Source organism: Pseudophryne corroboree, chromosome 11 (assembly GCF_028390025.1).
Source record: "Pseudophryne corroboree isolate aPseCor3 chromosome 11, aPseCor3.hap2, whole genome shotgun sequence".
NCBI lineage: Eukaryota > Metazoa > Chordata > Amphibia > Anura > Myobatrachidae > Pseudophryne > Pseudophryne corroboree.
In genome coordinates this window covers 333,077,227-333,104,619 of record NC_086454.1, presented here as the reverse complement: position 1 = coordinate 333,104,619, position 27,393 = coordinate 333,077,227, and the positions used below count along the sequence as shown (strand labels likewise).

At 46.8% G+C, this 27,393-nt stretch overlaps 1 protein-coding gene across 2 annotated transcripts in view; it reads left to right on the top strand.

Annotated features, from left to right (window-relative positions):
* GCSH (glycine cleavage system protein H) overlaps positions 1-27,372 on the top strand; it is a 169,519-nt gene extending 142,147 nt beyond the window's left edge. The window contains exon 5 of one of the 2 annotated variants that reach the window (XM_063945778.1): positions 26,838-27,372. In XM_063945778.1, coding sequence (XP_063801848.1) covers positions 26,838-26,894 — 57 coding nt within the window. In that variant the 3' untranslated portion in view covers positions 26,895-27,372. Of the gene's footprint in view, positions 1-22,980; positions 23,017-26,837 lie in introns of those variants that run through there. The other variant, XM_063945779.1, reaches the window with a different exon arrangement.
* The last annotated feature ends 21 nt before the right edge of the window (positions 27,373-27,393 follow it).

The following is a 27,393-nucleotide window of genomic DNA, read 5'->3' as shown; positions in this document are numbered from 1 at the left end:
GGGGGCGCCCTGGGCAGCAATATTTTAATACCTTAAGGCAAAAGAATACATCACATATAGCCATTAAGGCTATATGTATGTATTTAACCCATGCCAGTTATCTAAATCTACGGGAGGAAAGCCCGCCGAAATAGGGGGCGGGGCTTATTCTCCTCAGCACACAGCGCCATTTTCCTGCTCAGCTCCGCTGTGAGGAAGGCTCCCAGGACTATCCCCTGCACTGCACTACAGAAACAGGGTAAAACAGAGAGGGGGGGCATTTTTTGGCGATATATTGGATATATTTAAGTTGCTATAAGGAACAACACTTATATAAGGTTGTTCCCATATATATTATAGCGCTTGGGTGTGTGCTGGCAAACTCTCCCTCTGTCTCCCCAAAGGGCTAGTGGGGTCCTGTCTTCGATAAGAGCATTCCCTATGTGTCTGCTGTGTGTCGGTACGTGTGTGTCGACATGTATGAGGACGATGTTGGCGTGGAGGCAGAGCAATTGCCGATAATGGTGATGTCACCCCCCAGGGAGTCGACACCGGAATGGATGGCTTTGTTTATGGAATTACGTGATAATGTCAGCACATTACAAAAATCAGTTGACGACATGAGACGGCCGGCAAACCAGTTAGTACCTGCCCAGGCGTCTCAGACACCGTCAGGGGCTGTAAAGCGCCCTTTACCTCAGTCGGTCGACACAGACCCAGACACAGACACTGAATCTAGTGTCGACGGTGATGAAACAAACGTATTTTCAAGTAGGGCCACACGTTATATGATCACGGCAATGAAGGAGGCTTTGCATATCTCTGATACTGCAAGTACCACAAAAAGGGGTATTATGTGGGGGGTGAAAAAACTACCTGTAGTTTTTCCTGAATCAGAGGAATTAAATGATGTATGTGATGAAGCGTGGGTTAACCCAGATAGAAAAATGCTAATTTCAAAAAAGTTATTAGCATTATACCCTTTCCCGCCAGAGGTTAGGGCGCGCTGGGAAACACCCCCTAGGGTGGATAAGGCGCTCACACGCTTATCAAAACAAGTGGCGTTACCGTCTCCTGATACGGCCGCCCTCAAGGATCCAGCAGATAGGAGACTGGAAACTACCCTAAAAAGTATATACACACATACTGGTGTTATACTGCGACCGGCCATCGTCTCAGCCTGGATGTGCAGTGCTGGGGTCGTCTGGTTGGAGTCCCTGACAGAAAATATTGATACCCTGGATAGGGACAGTATTTTATTGACTATAGAGCAATTAAAGGATGCTTTCCTTTATATGCGAGATGCGCAGAGAGATATTTGCACTCTGGCGTCGAGAGTAAATGCGATGTCCATATCTGCCAGAAGGAGTTTATGGACGCGACAGTGGTCAGGTGATGCGGATTCCAAACGACATATGGAAGTATTGCCGTATAAAGGGGAGGAATTATTTGGCGTCGGTCTATCGGATCTGGTGGCCACGGCAACTGCCGGAAAATCCACCTTTTTACCTCAGACCCCCTCCCAACAGAAAAAGACACCGTCTTTTCAGCCGCAGTCCTTTCGGTCCTATAAGAACAAGCGGACAAAAGGACAGTCATATCTGCCTCGGGGCAGAGGAAGGGGTAAGAGAGGGCAGCAAGCAGCCCCTGCCCAGGAACAGAAGCCCTCCCAGGGTTCTGCAAAGCCCTCAGCATGACGCTGGGGCCTTACAAGCGGACTCAGGAACGGTGGGGGGTCGACTCTAAATCTGAAATCTTTGAACCTGTACATACAAAAATTCAAGTTCAAGATGGAGTCACTCAGAGCAGTGATAGCGAATCTGGAAGAAGGGGACTTTATGGTGTCCCTGGACATAAAGGATGCTTACCTGCATGTCCCAATTTGCCCTTCACATCAAGGGTACCTCAGGTTCGTGGTGCAAAACTGTCATTATCAGTTTCAGACGCTGCCGTTTGGATTGTCCACGGCACCTCGGGTCTTTACCAAGGTAATGGCCGAAATGATGATTCTTCTGCGAAGAAGAGGCGTATTAATTATCCCTTACTTGGACGATCTCCTGATAAGGGCAAGGTCCAGAGAACAGCTGGAGGACGGAGTAGCACTAACCCAAGTAGTGCTGCAACAACACGGGTGGATTCTGAATTTTCCAAAATCTCAGTTGACCCCGACAACACGTCTGCTGTTCCTGGGAATGATTCTGGACACGGTTCAGAAAAAGGTGTTTCTTCCGGAGGAGAAAGCCAGGGAGTTATCCGAACTTGTCAGGAACCTCCTAAAACCAGGGACAGTGTCTGTGCATCAATGCACAAGAGTCCTGGGAAAGATGGTGGCTTCTTACGAAGCGATTCCATTCGGCAGATTCCACGCACGAACTTTTCAGTGGGATCTGCTGGACAAATGGTCCGGATCGCATCTGCAGATGCATCAGCGGATAACCTTATCGCCACGGACAAGGGTGTCTCTTCTGTGGTGGTTGCAGAGTGCTCATCTGTTAGAGGGCTGCAGATTCGGCATACAGGACTGGGTCCTGGTGACCACGGATGCCAGTCTGAGAGGCTGGGGAGCGGTCACACAAGGAAGAAACTTCCAGGGAGTATGGTCAAGCCTGGAGATGTCTCTTCACATAAATATACTGGAGCTAAGAGCGATTTACAATGCTCTAAGTCTGGCAAAACCCCTGCTTCAGGGTCAGCCGGTGTTGATCCAGTCGGACAACATCACGGCAGTCGCCCATGTAAACAGACAGGGCGGCACAAGAAGCAGGACAGCAATGGCAGAAGCTGCAAGGATTCTTCGCTGGGCGGAAGATCATGTGATAGCACTGTCAGCAGTATTCATTCCGGGAGTGGACAACTGGGAAGCAGACTTCCTCAGCAGACACGATCTACACCCGGGAGAGTGGGGACTTCATCCAGAAGTCTTCCACATGATTGTGAACCGTTGGGAAAAACCAATGGTGGATATGATGGCGTCCCGCCTCAACAAAAAACTGGACAGGTATTGCGCCAGTTCAAGAGATCCTCAGGCAATAGCTGTGGACGCTCTGGTAACACCGTGGGTGTTCCAGTCAGTGTATGTGTTCCCTCCTCTGCCTCTCATACCAAAAGTACTGAGAATTATACGGCAGAAGGGAGTAAGAACGATACTAGTGGCTCCGGATTGGCCAAGAAGAACTTGGTACCCGGAACTTCAAGAGATGCTCACGGAGGATCCGTGGCCTCTACCTCTAAGACGGGACCTGCTTCAGCAGGGACCGTGTCTATTCCAAGACTTACCGCGGCTGCGTTTGACGGCATGGCGGTTGAACGCCGAATTCTAAAGGAAAAAGGCATTCCGGAAGAGGTCATTCCTACACTGGTAAAAGCCAGGAAGGAGGTGACTGCACAACATTATCACCGCATTTGGAGAAAATATGTTGCGTGGTGTGATACCAGGAAGGCCCCCACGGAGGAATTTCAACTGGGTCGATTCCTACATTTCCTGCAAACAGGATTGTCTATGGGCCTCAAATTGGGGTCCATTAAGGTTCAAATTTCGGCCCTGTCGATTTTCTTCCAGAAAGAATTGGCTTCAGTTCCTGAAGTCCAGACTTTTGTAAAAGGAGTACTACATATACAGCCCCCGGTTGTGCCCCCAGTGGCACCGTGGGATCTTAATGTAGTCTTGGATTTTCTCAAATCCCATTGGTTTGAGCCGCTCAAATCGGTGGAGCTGAAGTATCTCACATGAAAAGTAACCATGCTACTGGCCCTGGCTTCAGCCAGGAGAGTATCAGAATTGGCGGCTTTATCATATAAGAGCCCATATCTGATTTTCCATACGGACAGGGCAGAACTGCGGACGCGTCCTCATTTTCTGCCTAAGGTGGTGTCAGCGTTTCACCTGAACCAGCCTATTGTGGTGCCTGCGGCTACTAACGAGTTGGAGGATTCCAAGTTGTTGGACGTGGTCCGGGCATTGAAAATATATATTTCAAGAACGGCGGGAGTCAGAAAGTCTGACTCACTGCTTATATTGTATGCACCCAACAAGATGGGTGCTCCTGCTTCTAAGCAGACGATTGCTCGTTGGATTTGTAGCACAATTCAACTTGCACATTCTGTGGCAGGCTTGCCACAACCTAAATCTGTCAAGGCCCATTCCACAAGGAAAGTGGGCTCATCCTGGGCGGCTGCCCGGGGAGTCTCGGCATTACAACTCTGCCGAGCTGCTACTTGGTCAGGGGCAAACACGTTTGCAAAATTCTACAAATTTGATACCCTGGCTGAGGAGGACCTTGAGTTCTCTCATTCGGTGCTGCAGAGTCATCCGCACTCTCCCGCCTGTTTGGGAGCTTTGGTATAATCCCCATGGTCCTGACGGAGTCCCCAGCATCCACTTAGGACGTTAGAGAAAATAAGAATTTACTTACCGATAATTCTATTTCTCGTAGTCCGTAGTGGATGCTGGGCGCCCATCCCAAGTGCGGATTGTCTGCAATACTTGTACATAGTTATTGTTACAAAAAAATCGGGTTGTTATTTGTTGTGAGCCGTCTGTTCAGAGGCTCCTACGTTTGTCATACTGTTAACTGGGTTCAGATCACAAGTTATACGGTGTGATTGGTGTGGCTGGTATGAGTCTTACCCGGGGTTCAATATCCTTCCTTATTGTGTACGCTCGTCCGGGCACAGTATCCTAACTGAGGCTTGGAGGAGGGTCATAGGGGGAGGAGCCAGTACACACCACCTAATCCTAAAGCTTTATTTTTGTGCCCTGTCTCCTGCGGAGCCGCTATTCCCCATGGTCCTGACGGAGTCCCCAGCATCCACTACGGACTACGAGAAATAGAATTATCGGTAAGTAAATTCTTATTATATATATAAACATGCCCATAGAGACATGAGTATACTGGGTCCTAGTGTCAAAGCTATGTCGATTTCTGCTTGACGCGTCCTGTACAGTAGACAATGGACAGATGATGCCGACTTAAGAGGCATATGGAAGGCTGAGGATTGTGTGGAGAAGGGTTCTCGGATCTGGTCTCCACGGCTATATCTGGTAATTCTGATATTTTGCCTTATATCCCTGCACAGCCTAGGAAAGCACGACATTATCACATGCAGCCTTTCGAATAAAGAAACAAGAAAGTCCGAGATGCGTCCTTTCTTGCCAGAGGCGGGGGCAGAGAAAACTCCTCCCCAGCCTCTACATAATCCACCGCATGTCGCTGGGGCTCCACAGGCGGAGCTAGGCCGGTGGGGGCACGCCTTCGGAAGTGCAGCCACAAGTGGGTTCACTCCCTGTTAGATCCCTGGGCAATAGAGATTGTGTCTCAGGGATACAAGCTAGACTTTGAGAGAAAAAAATGCCCCTCACCGACGGCCCTGTCGGCTTCCCCTCACGAGAGGGAAACAGTGTGAACTGTGTTTCACAAACTGTATATTCAACAGGTGGTGGTCAAGGTTCCCCTCATTCAACAAGGAGGGGATTATTATTGTTATTTGACCATGTTGTGGTGCCAAAACCAGAAGGTTTGGTCAGACCCATATTGGATTTAAAATCCCGGAAGGGGCAAGTCAAGTTGGCATCGCTTAGAGCGATCGTTGTAGGCTTGAAAGGCCACCTCATCAGGCGTACCTCAGAATTGCGGTACGGTTTGTCATTACCAGTTTAGAAAGGTAATGGCGGAAGTGATAGTGATCCTGCGGAAGCTAGGTGTCACTATTATCACGTATGTAGACGATCTCCGCTTAAAAGCGAGATCAAGAGAGCAGTTGCTGAACAGCGTATCACTTTCTCTGGAAGTGTAACGGCAACGAGACTGGATTCTATATATCCAAGGTCGCAGTTGGTTCCTACAGCTCATCTGCCTCTTCTAGGCATGATCCTAGACACAGACCAGAAAGGGGTTTATCTTCCGATGGAAAGAGCCCAGGAACTCGGGACACTGGTCAGGAATATAGATATATACCAAAACAGGTATTAGTGCATCACTGCACTCGAGTCCTGGGCAGGATGGTGACATCATAGGAGGCATTCCCCTCGGCAGGTTCCATGTGAGGACCTTCCAGTGGGACTTACTGGACATGTGGTCCGGATCACATCTTCAGATGCATTGGTTAATCACCCTATCCTCCAGGGCCAGGGTGTCTCTCCTGTGGTGGCTGCAGAATGCTCACCTTCTCGAGGGCCGCAGATTTGGCATTCAGGACTGGGTCCGGGTGACCACGGATGCAAGCCTCCGAGGATGGGGGGGCAATCACACAGGGATGAAATTTCCAAGGTCTGTGGTTAAGTCAGGAGACTTGCCTTCACATCAACTAAGGGCCATATACAACGCCCTACGTCAAGCGGAGACCCTGCTTCGCGATCAACCGGTTCTGATTTAGTCAGACAACATCACCACAGTGACTCATGTAAACCGCCAAGGCGGCACAAGGAGCAGGGTGGTGAGGATGGAAGCCACCAGATTTCTTCGCTGGGCGGAGAATCACGTAAGCGCACTGTCAGCAGTGTTCATTCCGGGAGTGGACAACTGGGAAGCAGACTTCCTCAGCAGGCACGACCTCCACCCGGGAGAGTGGGGACTTCATCAAGAAGTCTTCACGTTGATTGTAAGTCGGTGGGATCTGCCACAGGTGTACAGGATAGCATCCTGCCTCAACAAAACCCTACAGTGGTATTGCGCCAGGTCAAGAGACCCTCAGGCGATAGCTGTGGATACACTAATGACACTGTGGGTGTTCCAGTCGGTGTATGTATTTCCCCTTTTTCTTCTCATACTCAAGGTACTGAGAATCATAAGGAAAAGAGGAGTGAGAACAATACTCATTGTTCCGGATTGGCCAAGAAGGACTTGGTATCCAGATCTGCAAGAGATGCTCACAGAGGACCCATGGCCTCTGCCTCTATGATAGGCCTGGTTGCAACAGGGGCCCTGTCTGTTCCAAGCGGTTGAACGCCGGATCCTAGCAGAAAAAGGCATTCCGGATGAGGTGTTTCATAAGCTGATAAAAAAGGCTCCCCTAAGGAGGTGATGGAGCAAGTATGTGTGTGGGTGGGTGTCTCCGTAGACAACGCCGTCACCTGTTTGGATAGGTGTAATTTAGTGCTAGGGTGAATTGATTGCACAAAAGTTGGAGAACGGACAGGAAATCTACCCATGTCCGTCCCTATGTTGCAGAGACCTTTAGAATCTCGCAATGTTCACTATCCAATATGATGGACACTGATATCGACACGGCGTTTGACTCCAGTGTCGACTAAGAGGATGTAAAATATTCAATGTGACGGCTGAACATTGTCACCGTATATGGCAAAAATATGTTGCTCGGTGTGAGCCTGTGAGGTCAGGAATGCTCCTGCAGAGGAATTCCAGCTAGGCCTTTTTTCCTTCACTCCCTATAGTCGGGAGTGCCTTTGGGCCTAAAGTTTCAAAATAGACCTGGCTTCTCTTCCTGAAGTTCAGACTTTTGTAAAGGGAGTGCTGTATATTCAGCCCCCGTTTGTGCCTCCAGTGGCACCCTGGAATTTTAACGTGGTATTGCGTTTCCTGAAGTCACACTGGCTTGAGCCACTTAAAACCATGGAGTTAAAATTTCTCACGTGGAAGGTGGTCATGCTGCTAGCATTAGCTTCAGCCAGGCGTGTGTCGGAATTGGCGGCTTTATCACATAAAAGCCCCTATCTGTTTTTTTCATATGGACAGGGCAGAATTGCGGACTCGTCAGCAATTTCTGCCGAAGGTAGTGTCATCCTTTCATATGAACCAACCTATTGTGGTGCCTGTAGCTACCAGTGACCTGAAGGATTCCGAGTTACTAGATGTAGTACGGGCTTTGAAGTTTTCTGTGGCCAGAACGGCTAAGGTCAGGAAAACGGAGTTGCTGTTTATCCTGTATGCATCCAACAAGCTGGGTGCTCCTGCTTCAAAGCAAACTATTGCTCGCTGGATCTGTAACACGATTCAGCAGGCTCGTTCTGCGGCTGGGGTGCCGCATCCGAAATCAGTAAAGGCCCATTCCACAAAGAAGGTGGGCTCTCCTTGGGCGGCTGCCCGAGGGGTCTCGGCATTACAGCTTTGCCGAGCAGCTACTTGGTCGGGTTCAAACACATTTGCAAAGTTCTACAGGTTTGATACCCTAGCTGAGGAGGACCTTGAGTTTGCTCATTCGGTGCTGCAGAGTCATCCGCACTCTCCCGCCCGTTTGGGAGCTTTGGTATAATCCCCATGGTCCTTACGGAGTCCCCAGCATCCACTTAGGACGTTAGAGAAAATAAGATTTTGCTCACCGGTAAATCTATTTCTCTGACGTCCTAGTGGATGCTGGGAACTCCGTAAGGACCATGGGGAATAGACGGGCTACACAGGAGACTGGGCACTCTAAAAGAAAGATTAGGTACTATCTGGTGTGCACTGGCTCCTCCCTCTATGCCCCTCCTCCAGACCTCAGTTAGATTTCTGTGCCCGGCCGAGCTGGATGCACACTAGGGGCTTTCCTGAGCTCCTAGAAAGAAAGTATATGTTAGGTTTTTTATTTTACAGTGAGACCTGCTGGCAACAGGCTCACTGCAACGAGGGACTAAGGGGAGAAGAAGCGAACCTACCTGCTTGCAGCTAGCTTGGGCTTCTTAGGCTACTGGACACCATTAGCTCCAGAGGGATCGACCGCAGGACCCGTTCGTTCCCGGAGCCGCGCCGCCGTCCCCCTTACAGAGCCAGAAGCATGAAGATGGTCCGGAAAATCGGCGGCAGAAGACTTCAGTCTTCACCAAGGTAGCGCACAGCACTGCAGCTGTGCGCCATTGCTCCTCATACACACTTCACACTCCGGTCACTGAGGGCGCAGGGCGCTGGGGGGGGGGGGCGCCCTGAGCAGCAATAAAAACACCTTGGCTGGCAAAATAATCACAATATATAGCCCCAGAGGCTATATATGTGATAATTACGCCTGCCAGAATCCATAAAAAAGCGGGAGAAAAGTCCGCAAAAAAGGGGCGGAGCTATCTCCCTCGGCACACTGGCGCCATTTTCTCTTCACAGTGTAGCTGGAAGACAGCTCCCCAGGCTCTCCCCTGTAGTTTTCAGGCTCAAAGGGTTAAAAAGAGAGGGGGGGCACTAAATTTAGGCGCAATATTGTTTATACAAGCAGCTATTGGGGAAAATTCACTCAGTGATAGTGTTTATCCCTACATTATATAGCGCTCTGGTGTGTGCTGGCATACTCTCTCTCTGTCTCCCCAAAGGACTTTGTGGGGTCCTGTCCTCAGTCAGAGCATTCCCTGTGTGTGTGCGGTGTGTCGGTACGGCTGTGTCGACATGTTTGATGAGGAGGCTTATGTGGAGGCGGAGCAGATGCCGATAAATGGGATATCGCCCCCTGTGGGCCGACACCAGAGTGGATGGATAGGTGGAAGGTATTAACCGACAGTGTCAACTCCTTACATAAAAGGCTGGATGACGTAACAGCTATGGGACAGCCGGCTTCTCAGCCCGCGCCTGCCCAGGCGTCTCAAAGGCCATCAGGGGCTCAAAAACGCCCGCTCCCTCAGATGGCGGACACAGATGTCGACACGGAGTCTGACTCCAGTGTCGACGAGGTTGAGACATATACACAATCCACTAGGAACATCCGTTACATGATCCCGGCAATAAAAAATGTGTTACACATTTCTGACATTAACCCAAGTACCACTAAAAAAGGGTTTTATGTTTGGGGAGAAAAAGCAGGCAGTGTTTTGTTCCCCCATCAAATGAGTGAATGAAGTGTGAAAAAGCGTGGGTTCCCCCGATAAGAAACTGGTAATTTCTAAAAAGTTACTGATGGCGTACCTTTTCCCGCCAGAGGATAAGTTACGCTGGGAGATATCCCCTAGGGTGGATAAGGCGCTCACACGTTTGTCAAAAAAGGTGGCACTGCCGTCTTAGGATACGTCCACTTTGAAGGTACCTGCTGATAAAAAGCAGGAGGCTATCCTGAACTCTGTATTTACACACTCAGGTACTAGACTGAGACCTGCAGATAGTGCTGCTGCAGCGTGGTCTGTAACCCTGTCAAACAGGGATACTATTTTGCGAACATAAGACGTCGTCTTATATATGAGGGATGCACAGAGGGATATTTTGCCGGCTGGCATCCAGAATTAATGCAATGTCCATTCTGTCAGGAGGGTATTAGAGACCCGACACTGGACAGGTGATGCTGACTTTAAAAGGCACATAGAGCCTTATAAGGGTGAGGAATTGTTTGGGGATGGTCTCTGGGACCTCGTATCCACAGCAACAGCTAGGAAGAAAATTTTTTACCTCAGGTTTCCTCACAGCCTAAAAAGCACTGTATTATCAGGTACAGTCCTTTCGGCTTCAGAAAAGCAAGCGGGTCAAAGGTGCTTCCTTTCTGCACAGAGACGAGGGAAGAGGGAAAAAGCTGCACCAGTCAGCCAGTTCCCAGAATCAAAATTCTTTCCCCGCTTCCTCTGAGCCCACAGCATGACGCGGGGGCTCCACAGGTGTAGCCAGGTACGGTGGGGGGCCGCCTCAAAAATTTCAGCGATCAGTGGGCTCGCTCACAGGTGGATCCCTGGATCCTTCAAGTAGTATCTTAGGGGTACAGGCTGGAATTCGAGGCGTCTCCCCCCCGCCGTTTCCTCAAATCTGCCTTGCCGACAACTCCCTCAGGCAGGGAGGCTGTGCTAGAGGCAATTCACAAGCTGTATTCCCAGCAGGTGATAGTCAAGGTGCCCCTACTTCAACAAGGACGGGGTTACTATTCCACACTGTTTGTGGTACCGAAACCGGACGGTGCGGTGAGACCCATTTTAAATTTGAAGTCCTTGAACACATACATAAAAAAATTCAAGTTCAAGATGGAATCGCTCAGGGCGGTTATTGCATGCCTGGAGGAGGGGGATTACATGGTATCCCTGGACATCAAGGATGCTTACCTACATGTCCCCATTTACCATCCTCACCAGGAGTACCTCAGATTTGTGGTACAGGATTGCCATTACCAATTCCAAACACTGCCGTTTGGACTGTCCACGGCACCGAGGGTCTTTACCAAGGTAATGGCAGAAATGATGATACTCCTTCGAAAAAAAGGGAGTTTTTAATTATCCCGTACTTGGACGATCTCCTTATAAAGGCGAGGTCCATGGAGCAGTTGTTGGTCGGAGTAGCACTATCTCGGGAAGTGCTACAACAGCACGGATGGATTCTATACATTCCAAAGTCACAGCTGGTTCCTACCACACGCCTGCTGTTCCTGGGGATGGTTCTGGACACAGAACAGAAAAAAGTGTTTCTCCCGCAGGAGAAAGCCAAGGAGCTGTCATCTCTAGTCAGAGACCTCCTGAAACCAAAACAGGTATCGGTGCATCACTGCACACGAGTCCTGGGAAAAATGGTAGCTTCTTACGAAGCAAAATTCCATTCGGCAGGTTCCATGCAAGAACCTTTCAGTGGGACCTCTTGTACAAGTGGTCGGAATCGCATCTTCAGATGCATCGGCTGATAACCCTGTCTCCAAGGACCAGGGTATCTCTACTGTGGTGGCTGCAGAGTGCTCATCTTCAAGAGGGCCGCAGATTCGGCATATAGGACTGGGTCCTGGTAACCACGGATGCCAGCCTTCGAGGCTGGGAGGCAGTCACACAGGGAAGAAATTTCCAAGGACTTTGGTCAAGTCAGGAGTCATCCCTACACATAAATATTCTGGAACTGAGGGCCATTTACAATGCCCTAAGTCTGGCAAGGCCTCTGCTTCAAAACCAGCCGGTACTGATCCAATCAGACAACATCACGGCAGTCGCCCATGTAAACCGACAGGGCGGCACAAGAAGCAGGATGGCGATGGCAGAAGCCACAAGGATTCTCCGATGGGCGGAAAATCACGTCTTAGCACTGGAAGCAGACTTCCTCAGCAGACACGACCGACACCCGGGAGAGTGGGGACTTCATCCAGAAGTCTTCCAACTGTTGGTAAACCGTTGGGAAAGGCCACAGGTGGACATGATGGCGTCCCGCCTAAACAAAAAACTAGATATTGCGCCAGGTCAAGGGACCCTCAGGCAATAGCTGTGGACGCTCTAGTGACACCGTGGGTGTACCAGTCGGTTTATGTATTCCCTCCTCTGCCTCTCATACCAAAGGTACTAAGAATAATAAGAAAACGAGGAGTAAGAACGATACTCGTGGTTCCGGATGGGCCAAGAAGAGCTTGGTGCCCAGAACTTCAAGAAATAATATCAGAGGACCCATGGCCTCTACCGCTCAGACAGGATCTGCTACAGCAGGGGCCCTGTCTGTTCCAAGATTTACCGCGGCTGCGTTGTGTCAAAGTCAGAAAAATATCTCTATGCACACTACCATATTTGCACCTCACACAGGTCCGTGCTGCGCATGCGTACGCTCTCCCGTACGTGCGCATACTCACAGTCGCGGGCACCCGCAGACGCATGGTATGCGTATTTACGGTAGAGTTTATGTGGTTGTAGCGTGCGACTCAATCATTACATATTTTCACTAATAATGTATTTTATAGATCATGGTCCCTTTGATAGATTCTGAAAGTTTGGTTAATATAGAATGTTTATGAACAGAGGAATCCCTCTTTGTTTGATACGAAGGGTCAGATAGGAGTAATACAGTGGTGTTTAGTATCCATCGGAAGAATATTTAATTAGAAATATTCCGGTGTTGGTTTGAAGCAGATCAATCGCTCGTGCGAATAGTTATGGACATAAGAAGTTTATGAACATTTACTTTATTTGCACTTTATTACCCATGCGGCGGGAAACCCAGTTTCCCTCCCACCTGAGCAGTTGGAAATAGTCACAGCCCACCTGTATGAATCAACCTATGACCTTTTGTTATAATGCGAAGCCGAATTCCTGTGTCCAATGAACAATGAGATTGTAGGGACCATTGAATTGTATTGTGTGTGGGGCATAAATAGCAGGCCGACCATATCCAACTGCACTCTCTTCAACGGTTCTCATTGCTGATAATCGGGAGCTGGATATCGAGGCGCATGCGATCGTTCCCCTTGTGCGTAAGTTCTCTCCGTAATCATATTGTCTTACTGTGAGCCATTTCTCTCTCTCCCTCTCTTCTCTTTCTCTCGTATTTTCCCTTGATTAGACTTGAATTGTATTGTATTGTATTTCCTGTGTAGTTATCTGGTTAGTTGGTTTATGTTATATTGTAGTGTATGCTTTGTACTGTGATTCCTTTTGCAAGTATAATAGTCATAATACACATAATAGGTTTCGGACCCTAAGCCCAGGTATCTGTGTATTCTTTATAGTGTTAAGTATTCCCTGAGCATCGGTGACGCTCAAGCAGCTTTGTAGTTAATCAGGTTACACAAGGTTACACTTACACTTTGTCTCTACATTAAGGTTTGCTGTGTATTTCATTGCTAAAGGTATAGATATAAAGGTTTAACGTTGTGAGCGTCTGCATCGCTGGTGATCTCCTCGTGGTCCCGAGCGCCGCTACGCTATAGCGAATCATTACGATAAGTCAACAGCCAATAGTCTGCCTGCCTGCGATCACTTGGCCGTGAGTGAACGTGACGCCTGAGCGTCTCGATCACGGCTAAGCGATCGATACGCAACTTGCGTACCCTTACGGTACTTCTTACGTAGATAGCGTACAGTGTTCTTAGACCTCATAAAGGGTTATATACACGATAAATATTTAGCTTTATCAATTGGGGGCTCGTCCTGTCCTTCACATACTAGGTAGATCAGCAGACATTATCCCTCAGCAAAGGGCGGGAGGTTGTCTCGTAGTGCTGACGGGATAAGCGTCTGCTTCGCTTAGATAAAAGAGTGCTGAAGGAATCCGGGAACCGGAGGTAAGAACAAAACGCTAGTGTCTTTTAAAACTGTATTTTTCTGTCTTGCGTACACACGCACGCACACATATATATCTGCATTTCTTTTTCTTTTTCATTTTCGTATATCACTCTCCTGTCTGCCAGTTTTATAGTCGATAGAAGTGCTAAAAAAAAAAAAAAAAAAGATTTGCCGTTATTTCATAGTTTAAGAGTAAAGGTAATATAGTTAAAAGATAGACAAACACACAGTTTTGCCTGGGAGATAAGGCGAAGTCAGTGTGTTGTGTGGTAGATGACCAGGGATCATCTACATTGATAAAAATATAAATTGTGTTACGGTGGATCTTTGCTTTGCGTACACGTGTCCCTAACAAAAGACTTGTGTACGCAATCCAAAGGCGGACGCACGCAGCGTACATTACGCAACGGAGCGTCCGGTTACGCCCACGTAGCTCAAGTCACGATAAGTTGATTTTTAACGCAACGCGGTAAGTAACGCAAAGCGGTAAATAGCGCCACAGGCGATAAATAACGCAAGTCTATTTTTGGAAATCCAAAATTTAAATTAACAGATCCTGCTCCTAATTGGTAACACAGCTGGGCTAAAGAAAAATTTCTGCGCAGAAATAGAAATAGAAGCAAAAGTGTACATGTGATGAGTGAGTGTTTTTGTATTACATAAGTTTATATAACTTAAAGGTTGAACCACAAGAAAAGTCGAGTACTCGTGAGGTACACGCGTGTAAGTGACGTGCACGGTGGCTAGGGAGGCATCCTTGGTTAAACATAATATTTGAGCATTAGAGTATAGCGGACCAGTATAGAACAAGACCAGGAGGTCAGACCAGGAGGTCGTACAGAACAAGACCAGGAGGTCATAGTAGACCAGCAGGTCCAGGTACAGTAAACAGGGAAGTCCGCTATACAGTTCAGAGGCACAACACCAAGAGAAGGGTTGGTGCAAGACCCATATAGGCCGTACAAGCTCTGGCTGAAGGAATTCGCAGTCGTAAGTTTCGATTCCATTGGTCTTTCCGTACACAAGCTTAGTTGTTTGTGTACTGAACGACTGGACCGCACGTAATTGTGTACAGTAGTTAGTAATCTGACCTAGTACCATTAGAGTAAAGGGGTCACAAACGCTATTTGTACATTCTGACGTGATTTGTGTAATTTTTTATTTTTCAAGAAGGGAAGTTCGCTGGTCACTCAGGAACTATCTGACAAACCTCACCTTTACTGGAAAGAGTAAGTGTTCTGCGGATAACCCTCGCATGTTCCAGTAAACAACGGTTTTTATAGGTGCCCTGGGTCGAGTGCGCCAGCACCATATCGGTGTGATCAGGTCGCATTGGTCGGCGTGGGCGAGTGAGTGGGGTACTCGGTAAACCGCCACCGTCAGCCTATTGTGAACAATCTGGTTTTCTGTAAGGGTTCGCTGAAGACCTTGATATAGAGATCAGAGGTAGAGCAAGCAACGCCTGCAGAGTTATGGGGGCCAGTTGTTCAGGTAGGGGGCGATCAACCTCGGTTCGGGTTGATTCAGTGGTCCGACCAATTGGGTCGGCCAGGTATATCATGTGTGAGAAATATGGAAGTCACACAGAGGTTTTATGTGATGAATGGGAGAGAATGACGGTACAAGACCGGGAGAAATTCCCAAGAATAGGTAGCTTCAGCCCAGAGGTGTTACAAAATTTAAGGAGGAGGATATGTCTCATAAAATCAACAAAGAGACGAGTTCAGCATTATGATTATTTACAGTTGTGGCAACAGGAAGGTGAGATACAGAGAGGTTTGGCTCAGGCGGCGGGATCTGGCTCTAACAGAAAACTGATTGCCACGGCCCCGCCGCCACCATATATATCAGGAGAGAAGTTGATTACGGAGAAAGACGCACTAAAGTGTAACACAAAATCACTTAGTAACTGTGTAAATGTTAATGATAATGTTAACCCATTAACCCATGCAAGTATTAACCCGTGCAAGTTGTACCCTGTTTTGAACTTTCCTCAGGAGTGTGATCAAGAGGACGAAGCGACAACGATTTCAGCGCTCTCTCTAGCAGCCACCATAGCAGAGACCACAGTAGGCACAGCAACACCCACGAGATTAGTAAAGGCCCCTAGCGGAGGGATAGGTGAGGTCGTATCAACTGGTTGCCTTATTGACTGATGGGAAGGACCATACCAGGTCTTATTGACAAGCACTACAGCATTGAAGGTTGCTGAGAGAGAGACTTGGGTCCATTCATCCCACTGCAAGAAGGTTGCTGATCCAGAGAAGTCCCGTGATAAGGAACAGACGGTAGAGGTTGTATCACTGGAGTGTCTGTTCCAGGAGGACTGAGGCGGCACCTGAGCCTTGAAGACCGAGAGCTGTTGTCGACTCCCCACTCCCTTTTTTTTGTTTTTCTCCACTTCCCATCCCCTCTCCCTCAAATGTATTTTTCCTCCTTCTCATTCTTCTTCGTCTCCTCCTCAAAGATGGACTTGCCCCAAGAGACTGTGATCCGGATTTTCCTGTTGACCATGATGTTGACCAGAGCAGTCTGTTCCGGCGAGAGTACCATGGAGGTCGATAGAGGTTCTGGAATGGGTTCTGATGATAAAGATGGAGGCGTAGTTTTCCAAGATCAACCTAACCAACAAGCAAAGGCGAGTATCAGAAAACAATCCGATAGCATTGACCATAGAAGAAATTGTGACGGATTGTTAGCTGAAGAAAATTGTATCTGTAGGCTCTGTAACAATGTCATTGAAGATGGGTGCATTAAGAAATGCCAATCCAGTTTTAATATCCATATGGACCGGCATCCATTGAGTGATTATCACTCCTTAGTGGGTAATGTATTAAACAAAACAGATTGTTGGGTATGCTCTCAAGTACCTCAGGGTCATAGCAAATCAGGGCTAGTACCATTTCCTTTAACGATAGGAGAGGTACTTGAGTTAAATGGTGGGAGACCGGTGGACCGGAGGTTTAATATCTCCAGCCCTCCTAGTTTGAAGCTCCACCAATACCACGTGGATAGGTCCCTATTATGTTTTAACATCTCCAATCCCAGAAAGCCGGGAAATTGGGAAGTATCGTGGAGTAACCACACCATGACCTTTTCACATAGAGCAGATAGAATGCCTACAGATACAGAGCTTGTACGCCACATAGCCAGTAGAGGAAAATCTTTCCGGTATAGATACACCTTAGGAAATAGGATTACTAGAGTTGGAGAAGTATCACCAGGATACTGTGCACATATCGTACAACCTGATACGTGCATTAAGCAGATGGAAGAATTAGGGCTAGGAGATTTCACCTGGAAGGTGTGTAATATGGTAATGTCTTTCTCCGTCCCATATGTTCTCCCCGATGATGCATATTTCATATGCGGGAGAAAGGCGTACAAGTGGCTTGCCCCAAACTCTGAAGGATTGTGTTATATTGGAAGAGTATTGCCTGAAGTAATGACTGTAACCCATGATAAAATGAAAGACATACACCGTGGTGCCCAAGCTCCTTATACTCACACTCATTACGAGCACCTCGTTAAAAGACATCTGTCAGAAAGGTTAGAGCATCCGGCCTCTGATCTGATCCATGAATCCACCGGGATTCAGGTTCTTGTGGCGTTAGATTTCACTCGCACCGCTCGAGGAGTGATGAATTATAGATACATTTCCGCACTCGCCAATTTGTTAGATAATATCACTGAAATGTATGATGACACGTTTAGATACACTGGAAGAGAACTTCAGGCTTATAAAACAGAACTGGTACAGCATAGAATGGTTCTTAATTACCTCACAGCAGTGACAGGCGGATATTGTGTTACATTGGCAACACAGTACGGCGTGAAGTGTTGCACGTATATCACAAATAGCACCGAGGATCCGGTAGAGGTCATAGACCAAAAGATGGACGATATTCTCCAATTAAAGTGGGAATTTCGCCGAAAACACAATCTCACTCTTGCTGCTGTAGGTAATGAGCTGACTGGTTGGGTGTCATGGTTGAACCCGCGAAATTGGTTCTCTGGTTTAGGAGACTGGGCTCAATTAGTCATAATGGATGTTGGGAAGTTTCTACTATGTATCTTAGGTGTCGTTATATCGATTGGATTGATATTTAGATGCGGGCAGGCTTTAATGAGGTGCAAACAAAGTACCAGAGTGATGAGTTTGAGGAGTGAGGAAACTGTAATTAACCTGGATTTGATTTACGACCCAACGATAGAAACAATGATGTGATGAAAATGCGATTTCTACGGTCCGTTTCTTTCACCTGTTTTTCTGGTTTTTCTCCAAGATAACAAGACCCCCTTGGACGAGGAAGTTGATGAGACGCTATACAGACAACGGATAGACCAAAGAAGAAGTTTTGACCACTTGAGATATGGACACTTGATGAACTTTGCCATGGATCCCCAGTTTCCCTAGAATTCTTAAAATTACGCTAGCCCAACATTTTTTGTAAATCTAATGGCATTGACAAAGCTTATTGCTCACGCTTAATGAGCAAAACAGCGCAAAGAAGACGACTTTCAACTGATACCGAACAAAACTTCAACCGACAGATGTACATTAACCTGACATAGAATACCACCGCATTTACCGTAATTATGTCTTTTCTTCATTTCTACAACCCTCAGGTAATGACACACATAGTATAGGGAATACAGGCACAGATATCAGCAATCACATATTCCCCCATTCATGTATCATCAACTAAAATGTGCTCCCCATTTTGTTCAAAATCCGAAAAGAGCTCGGTAAAGTTTGACAGCCCATCCACAGACCTGTACCACGGGATAAGAAGGAATTCAAATGTATACTTCGCAATACCTCGAAGCTTGATTTACAACACGTACGGCACGATGATACATGACCCCCCCCCAAACATGGACTCATACACACATGCTTCTGCTATCTCACTAGGTCATACCCTCTTCCCACCTACTCCTCTCTCCTCCCTTACCCAACCATGGAAATGAATTAACCCCTGACATATATTTTTCTCCTTTTGAAATGTTTTCAGGAAGTGGCAGTTAAAATTGACTGCCAAAGGGTGGACTGTCAAAGTCAGAAAAATATCTCTATGCACACTACCATATTTGCACCTCACACAGGTCCGTGCTGCGCATGCGTACGCTCTCCCGTACGTGCGCATACTCACAGTCGCGGGCACCCGCAGACGCATGGTATGCGTATTTACGGTAGAGTTTATGTGGTTGTAGCGTGCGACTCAATCATTACATATTTTCACTAATAATGTATTTTATAGATCATGGTCCCTTTGATAGATTCTGAAAGTTTGGTTAATATAGAATGTTTATGAACAGAGGAATCCCTCTTTGTTTGATACGAAGGGTCAGATAGGAGTAATACAGTGGTGTTTAGTATCCATCGGAAGAATATTTAATTAGAAATATTCCGGTGTTGGTTTGAAGCAGATCAATCGCTCGTGCGAATAGTTATGGACATAAGAAGTTTATGAACATTTACTTTATTTGCACTTTATTACCCATGCGGCGGGAAACCCAGTTTCCCTCCCACCTGAGCAGTTGGAAATAGTCACAGCCCACCTGTATGAATCAACCTATGACCTTTTGTTATAATGCGAAGCCGAATTCCTGTGTCCAATGAACAATGAGATTGTAGGGACCATTGAATTGTATTGTGTGTGGGGCATAAATAGCAGGCCGACCATATCCAACTGCACTCTCTTCAACGGTTCTCATTGCTGATAATCGGGAGCTGGATATCGAGGCGCATGCGATCGTTCCCCTTGTGCGTAAGTTCTCTCCGTAATCATATTGTCTTACTGTGAGCCATTTCTCTCTCTCCCTCTCTTCTCTTTCTCTCGTATTTTCCCTTGATTAGACTTGAATTGTATTGTATTGTATTTCCTGTGTAGTTATCTGGTTAGTTGGTTTATGTTATATTGTAGTGTATGCTTTGTACTGTGATTCCTTTTGCAAGTATAATAGTCATAATACACATAATAGGTTTCGGACCCTAAGCCCAGGTATCTGTGTATTCTTTATAGTGTTAAGTATTCCCTGAGCATCGGTGACGCTCAAGCAGCTTTGTAGTTAATCAGGTTACACAAGGTTACACTTACACTTTGTCTCTACATTAAGGTTTGCTGTGTATTTCATTGCTAAAGGTATAGATATAAAGGTTTAACGTTGTGAGCGTCTGCATCGCTGGTGATCTCCTCGTGGTCCCGAGCGCCGCTACGCTATAGCGAATCATTACGATAAGTCAACAGCCAATAGTCTGCCTGCCTGCGATCACTTGGCCGTGAGTGAACGTGACGCCTGAGCGTCTCGATCACGGCTAAGCGATCGATACGCAACTTGCCTACCCTTACGGTACTTCTTACGTAGATAGCGTACAGTGTTCTTAGACCTCATAAAGGGTTATATACACGATAAATATTTAGCTTTATCAGTTGGACAGCATGGTGGTTGAATTCCGGATCCTAAAGCAAAAGGGCATTCCGGAGGAAGTCATTCCTACGCTGATAAAAGCCAGGAAAGAAGTAACCGCAAACCATTATCACCGTATTTGGCGAAAATATGTTGCGTGGTGTGAGGCCAGGAAGGCCCCAACAGAGGAATTTCAGCTGGGTCGTTTTCTGCACTTCCTACAGTCAGGAGTGACTATGGGCCAAAATTTGGGTTCCATTAAGGTCCAGATTTCGGCTCTGTCGATTTTCTTCCAGAAAGAACTGGCTTCACTGCCTGGAGTTCAGACATTTGTAAAGGGAGTGCTACATATTCAGCCCCTTTTTTGTGCCTTCTGTGGCACCTTGGGATCTCAACGTGGTGTTGAGTTTCTTAAAATCACATTGGTTTGAGCCACTTAAAACTGTGGATTTGAAATATCTCACGTGGAAAGTGGTCATGTTATTGGCCTTGGCTTCGGCCAGGCGTGTGTCAGAATTGGCGGCTTTGTCATGTAAAAGCCCTTATCTGATTTTCCATATGGATAGGGCAGAATTGAGGACTCGTCCCCAGTTTCTCCCTAAGGTGGTATTAGCTTTTCACTTGAACCAACCTATTGTAGTGCCTGCGGCTACTAGGGACTTGGAAGATTCCAAGTTACTGGACGTAGTCAGGGCCTTAAAAATTTATATTTCCAGGACGGCTGGAGACAGGAAAACTGACTCGATTTTTATCCTGTAGGCACCCAACAAAATAGGTGCTCCTGCTTCTAAGCAGACTATTGCTCGCTGAATTTGTAGCACAATTCAGCTGGAGCATTCTGCGGCTGGATTGCCGCATCCTAAATCAGTAACAGCCCATTCCACGAGGGAAGTGGGCTCATCTTGGGCGGCTGCCCGAGGGGTCTCGGCTTTACAACTTTGCCGAGCAGCTACTTGGTCAGGGGCAAACACGTTTGCTAAATTCTACAAATTTGATACCCTGGCTGAGGAGGACCTTGAGTTCTCTCATTCGGTGCTGCAGAGTCATCCGCACTCTCCCGCCCGTTTGGGAGCTTTGGTATAATCCCCATGGTCCTTACGGAGTTCCCAGCATCCACTAGGACGTCAGAGAAAATAAGATTTTACTCACCGGTAAATCTATTTCTCGTAGTCCGTAGTGGATGCTGGGCGCCCATCCCAAGTGCGGATTGTCTGCAATACTTGTATATAGTTATTGCCTAACTAAAGGGTTATTGTTGAGCCATCTGTTGAGAGGCTCAGTTATATTTCATACTGTTAACTGGGTATAGTATCACGAGTTATACGGTGTGATTGGTGTGGCTGGTATGAGTCTTACCCGGGATTCAAAATCCTTCCTTATTGTGTCAGCTCTTCCGGGCACAGTATCCTAACTGAGGTCTGGAGGAGGGGCATAGAGGGAGGAGCCAGTGCACACCAGATAGTACCTAATCTTTCTTTTAGAGTGCCCAGTCTCCTGCGGAGCCCGTCTATTCCCCATGGTCCTTACGGAGTTCCCAGCATCCACTACGGACTACGAGAAATAGATTTACCGGTGAGTAAAATCTTATTTTCTCGTAGTCCGTAGTGGATGCTGGGCGCCCGTCCCAAGTGCGGACTTCTTCTGCAATACTTGTATATAGTTATTGCTTAACAAAGGGTTATGTTATGTTGCATCAGGTTGTCTGATGTTCTGTATTTGTTCATACTGTTAACTGGGTATGGTTATCACGAGTTATACGGTGTGATTGGTGTGGCTGGTATGAGTCTTACCCTGGATTCCAAAATCCTTTCCTTGTAATGTTAGCTCGTCCGGGCACAGTTTGCTTAACTGAGGTCTGGAGGAGGGACATAGAGGGAGGAGCCAGTGCACACCAGTAGACCTAATTCTTTCTTTAAAGTGCCCTGTCTCCTGTGGAGCCCGTCTATTCCCCATGGTCCTTACGGAGTCCCCAGCATCCACTACGGACTACGAGAAATAGATTTACCGGTGAGTAAAATCTTATTTTTGCCAGGAGGTATCCCAATTGCTGCCCAGGGCGCCCCCCGCGCCCTGCACCCTACAGTGACCGGAGTGTGTGGGTGTAATGTGGGAGCAATGGCGCACAGCTGCAGTGCTGTGCGCTACCTCATGTGAAGACAGGAGTCTTCTGCCGCCGATTTCGATGTCTTCTTGCTTCTGCCGGTCTTCTGTACTTCTGGCTCTGCGAGGGGGACGGCGGCGCGGCTCCGGGAACGGACGATCGAGGTATGGTACCTGTGTTCGATCCCTCTGGAGCTAATGGTGTCCAGTAGCCTAAGAAGCGCAACCTAGCTGCAGTTAGGTAGGTTTGCTTCTCTCCCCTCAGTCCCACGTAGCAGTGAGTCTGTTGCCAGCAGATCTCACTGAAAATAAAAAAACTAACAAATACTTTCTTTTTCTAGCAGGCTCAGGAGAGCCCACTAGGAGCACCCAGCTCTGGCCGGGCACAGATTCTAACTGAGGTCTGGAGGAGGGGCATAGAGGGAGGAGCCAGTGCACACCAGATAGTACCTAATCTTTCTTTAGAGTGCCCAGTCTCCTGCGGAGCCCGTCTATTCCCCATGGTCCTTACGGAGTCCCCAGCATCCACTAGGACGTTAGAGAAATATTGTGTTATTATTCATATTACAATTCACGTAGCTGTGGTTGTTTCATTAAGGACTTACCTTATATAACAGGTGTGACCCAGGCATGCTTTGTCACAGCAGGAACAACAAATTCCATGACTCACCCCAAGAGTCAGGGTGTATACCATCGGAACACGAAAGGAGAATCTTGGCGACCATCTTGTTCTCTTCCAGATCTACCAGCAAGAGGAGAGGAGCTGGTAGAGGAGCCACATGATAGGTAGGCCCTGTGTTTGCTTACAACGGAGAGAAAAGAGAAAAAGAGCATCTTCTACTACATGAGATAGAGTCTGAGGTCATCAGTGCTTGGACAATGCTGTTGGGTTGAACACATTTAGGCACCATCCTCCCTATTATGGCAGTGAGGAGAGGGATTAGGTTAAAGCCGGAACGGTCCAGACTCCAGAGGACCGGACCGGCTAACAGTTGCAAACTCTGCCATTCTGGGAATTGTATTGCCGTTCCTGTTCGTCCCTGTCCAGGGTGCGACTTTGACAGCTGTCAATGGGGAAGCAGGGAGGGAGAGATTACAGTCTTCCCGTATGGTCCGTTCTGGTCATTACTCCATACCCTCCCGACGCATAACCTAGTCCTGAGGCCCCTCCTCCATCCCCCTACCTCATGCCTTGAACATCTCAGCTTTGCTTACATACTGCCATCAGGCTACCTCCTGCTTGCTTGCACCTCATGTAATCTGTCTGTTGACCATTCCCATTAGATTGTTAGCTCTTCAGAGCAGGGCCCTCTTTCCTCTTGTTATCTAAGCCCTCTTCTCTTCACATTTCACTCGCAGCTCTCCCCTACTCAGCGACCATCTTTACCCGCTTTTTCTCCTGCTGGTAAAGACTCATCTCTATCTATGGCCACCAGCTCCAAGTAGTACGCGGCTTACTCCCTCACTACTTACATCTTAGCTGTCTTATGTCTTGAGAATTGTGGTGCTCTTTGTTACCTGTACTCTATTTCTGATATTTATTTACTGTTATGCTAAGTTTTGTCTCCCTGTACTGTCTTTTGTACGGTGCTGCGAAACACTTGTGGCACCTTATTAATAAAATGTAATAATATTAATAATAATACCCGGACCACACGGGGAGGCTGTAATCTCTCCCTCTCCGGTGACAGTTGTCTCCCCTCCCCAGACAGGACACCAGCCAATTTACTACTTTAAATGAAGAAATTGTTTAACCCACTAGTAATGCCGGCCCTAGGCTTGGAATGCCCCTAGGCATTTGCCTAGGTTGCCTATGCCCAGGACTGGCTCTGCTCCTTGGTACCAGTATCTGTACTATGTCGTCACACAAATCCAGTACACCATATCACCTCCATATTGCCCTGCACGCTACCATTGCTGCCCCAGATATCAGTATTGTGCACCTCATGGAACTAGTGCGCTAGCACAGGCAGTAGCAGCTTGGTAGGTGTATTGTGCATGTCAGTTAAAATACTGTTGGGAAAGATATTATTTACATTTATCGGCAGTCAGGCCAAGGACTGAGGGAAAGAGGGAGAAGGTCCTATCTACATACACATATATTACCAGCACTGTACTAACATTCATTATTCCTATATTCAATTAATAGTGATGTATAGATGCTGATTCAATTAATAGTGATGTAGAACTGGGCATATAGATTACAGTAGGCTTAGCATCTCAAATTTTCCTGTAAACCTCTATAGGAAAAAAACAGATGTCGTAGGTCACAATCAACCATTCTGGACGGCACATTGCGGCCGAGACGCTAACTTAAATGCCCCCTGAAAGTGTTATTTCCGTGTCACACCTTCCCTCACCCATTTCTCCCATTCATATATCAATCATCCAAATGTGCTTTATAAGGAATTGGGTGATGTCATAGCGTAGATTGTACACCCCTAGTTACAGTCCTGGCAACGTACTGTCCCCATTGCTTAATGCAGCAGCAAAAGACTTCACTTCCTAGTTGCCGAGCGTGAAGCTACCGAGCATGCCTGGCAAAACTGGTGAAACGGTATCCCATAGGCTACAGCGGGTACCACCATCTTAGTGCATTAGCTTTCGCTGCCAAGCTCCCCAAAGCTAAGCTTTTTGAAGCTTGCTATATTCAGCTCATTAAGAATAACGCTGACTGCAGTCTGCTTGCGTTAGTTTTCTATTAAAAAGAAGATATTTCTGGTAACTCCTATCGTTTTTCTTACATGAGCACAAAATAGAAACATAGAATTTGACGGCAGATAAGAACCACTTGTCCCATGTAGTCTGCCCCTTATTTTTATCCTTTAGGTAATCTCAACCCTTTTTGAACCTTAATTCTTTGTAAGGATATTTATATGCCTATCCCAAGCATGTTTAAATTCCTCTACAGTCTTAGCCTCTACCACCTCTGATGGAAAGCTATTCCACTTATCCACTACCCTTTCTGTGAAGTAATTTTTCCTTAAATTTCCCCTGATCCTGCCTCCCACCAGTCTCAGTGCATGTCCTCGAGTTCTAATACTTCTCTTCCTTTGAAGAATGTTTCCCTCCTGAACTTTGTTAAGACCCTTTGTATATTTGAAAGTTTCTATCATGTCCCTCCTTTCCCTTCTCTCCTCCAAACGATACATGTTAAGATCTTTTAGCCTTTCCGGGTAAGTTGTGTGATGTAGACCATGCACCATTTTAGTTGCCCTTCTTTGTACGTTCTCTAATGTATTTATATCCTTCTGGAGATATGGGGCCTAATTCAGACCTGATCGCTTGCTAGCGTTTTTTGTACGGCTGCGATCAGGTCCGAACTGCGCATGCGTATGCACCGCAATGCGCAGGCGCGTCACACGGGTACAAAGTGGATCGCTGCTCAGCGATAGGCTTGTGCGAAGAAACCATTCGCACGGACGTTCGCAAGGAGATTGACAGGAAGAAGGCGTTTGCGGGTGGCAGCTGACCGTTTTCAGGGAGTGGTTGGAAAAACACAGGCGTGTCCAAGCGTTTGCAGGGCGGGTGTCTGACGTCAATTCCGGGCCCAGACAGGCTGAAGTGATCGCAGCGGCTGAGTAAGTCCTGGGCTACTCAGACACTGCACAAACTCTTTTTGTACAGCTCGGCTGCACATGCGATCGCACACTTGCACAGCCAAAATACACTCCCCGGTGGGCGGCGACTATGCGAACGCTGGACTGCAAAAAAAAAAACCCTAGCGAGTGATCAGGTCTGATTTAGGCCCATGGTCTGCAGAAATGGACACAGTATTCCAGATGAGGCCATATCAATGACCTATACAGTGGCATTATTACTTCTTTTCTCCCTATGCAACCAAAAATCATGCAGAGCCTGCCGTTTCCAAATGATTTTCAGATTCATAATTGTGCCCCTTGGTTTGAAGCCACAATGTGGAGATGATCTATAAATGCAGAAACTGAATCAACCCGGGAAACAGGAAAACCATAAAATGATAACGATGTTAAAAAAGTGAACTTCTTTAATTTATGTTTTAATGTATATCCCAGAATAATACTGAGGTGATTTCCAAATCATTGATGTTAACTTTACTGCCAAATAAATACATTTTAAGGTCTATCCTATTTATGTGTGAGCTGAAGAATGCAGCTGATGAGTATGAAAATCTAGTACTCTAAAAGAGAATCTGATGAGTTCAAGTTCTCATTCATATGTATGTGCTGGGAAAACGTGTAACGTCCAATTATTTTGATGTGTTTTAGCGATGCCATTGTAATGTGTTTTCCGTGCGATACAATACAGTACAATACGGTCTATTGTACAGATAGCACGTGTTGAATGTGTAAGAATAAGTCTTCTGCAAAATGATAAGGATTCGATTTTTCTTATTTAAATGGTGGAGCATATCAGAAACGAATCACCTTAATTTGAGTGCGGGTTTCCAGACCTTACTAGTTGCTGAAAATCAAAGATTTTTACTATAAGCCCTAAATGCTGTTTTTCTATATTCTTCTAGAATTTTCATGTCACCTTGCAGGATGTGAGCAAAAACTTGCGATGCAGCTGGATCTGATACGTTTTCTGGAATGGCAAATTGCATCCATCGAGCTGAATTACCCCCGACCCAGACCCCCCTTCCCTGTGGATTGCATGGGAAAATTGTCGATGATGGTGGATGCAAAGTGAATTGCATGACCCCGTTGAGCAGACATCTTTAAATTAGTTTCAGCACTTTTCCAACTGTCTGGAATGACATAATACTATCAGGGCCATCCCTACAATACTAGAACTTGGCTGGAACTTGTTAATATGTTTACAATTAACCACATGAATGCAGTATGTGTGTAAGATCACTTTGATTCTACTTGACGCCCCTATTGGGTGACATTCTATCCCTCATATCCAAGGCTTATAGAGATACTGTAAGTACATAGTGATATTACAGAGTGACAGGTGTGGTATCTCAGCTCATCCCATTGGTTTTAACCAAATGCGTATTAAATAATTAGTCTTTACAATGATTCAAAACCTTTATTTCATAAACCTAGTGCACACTTTTGATGCCATGCTTC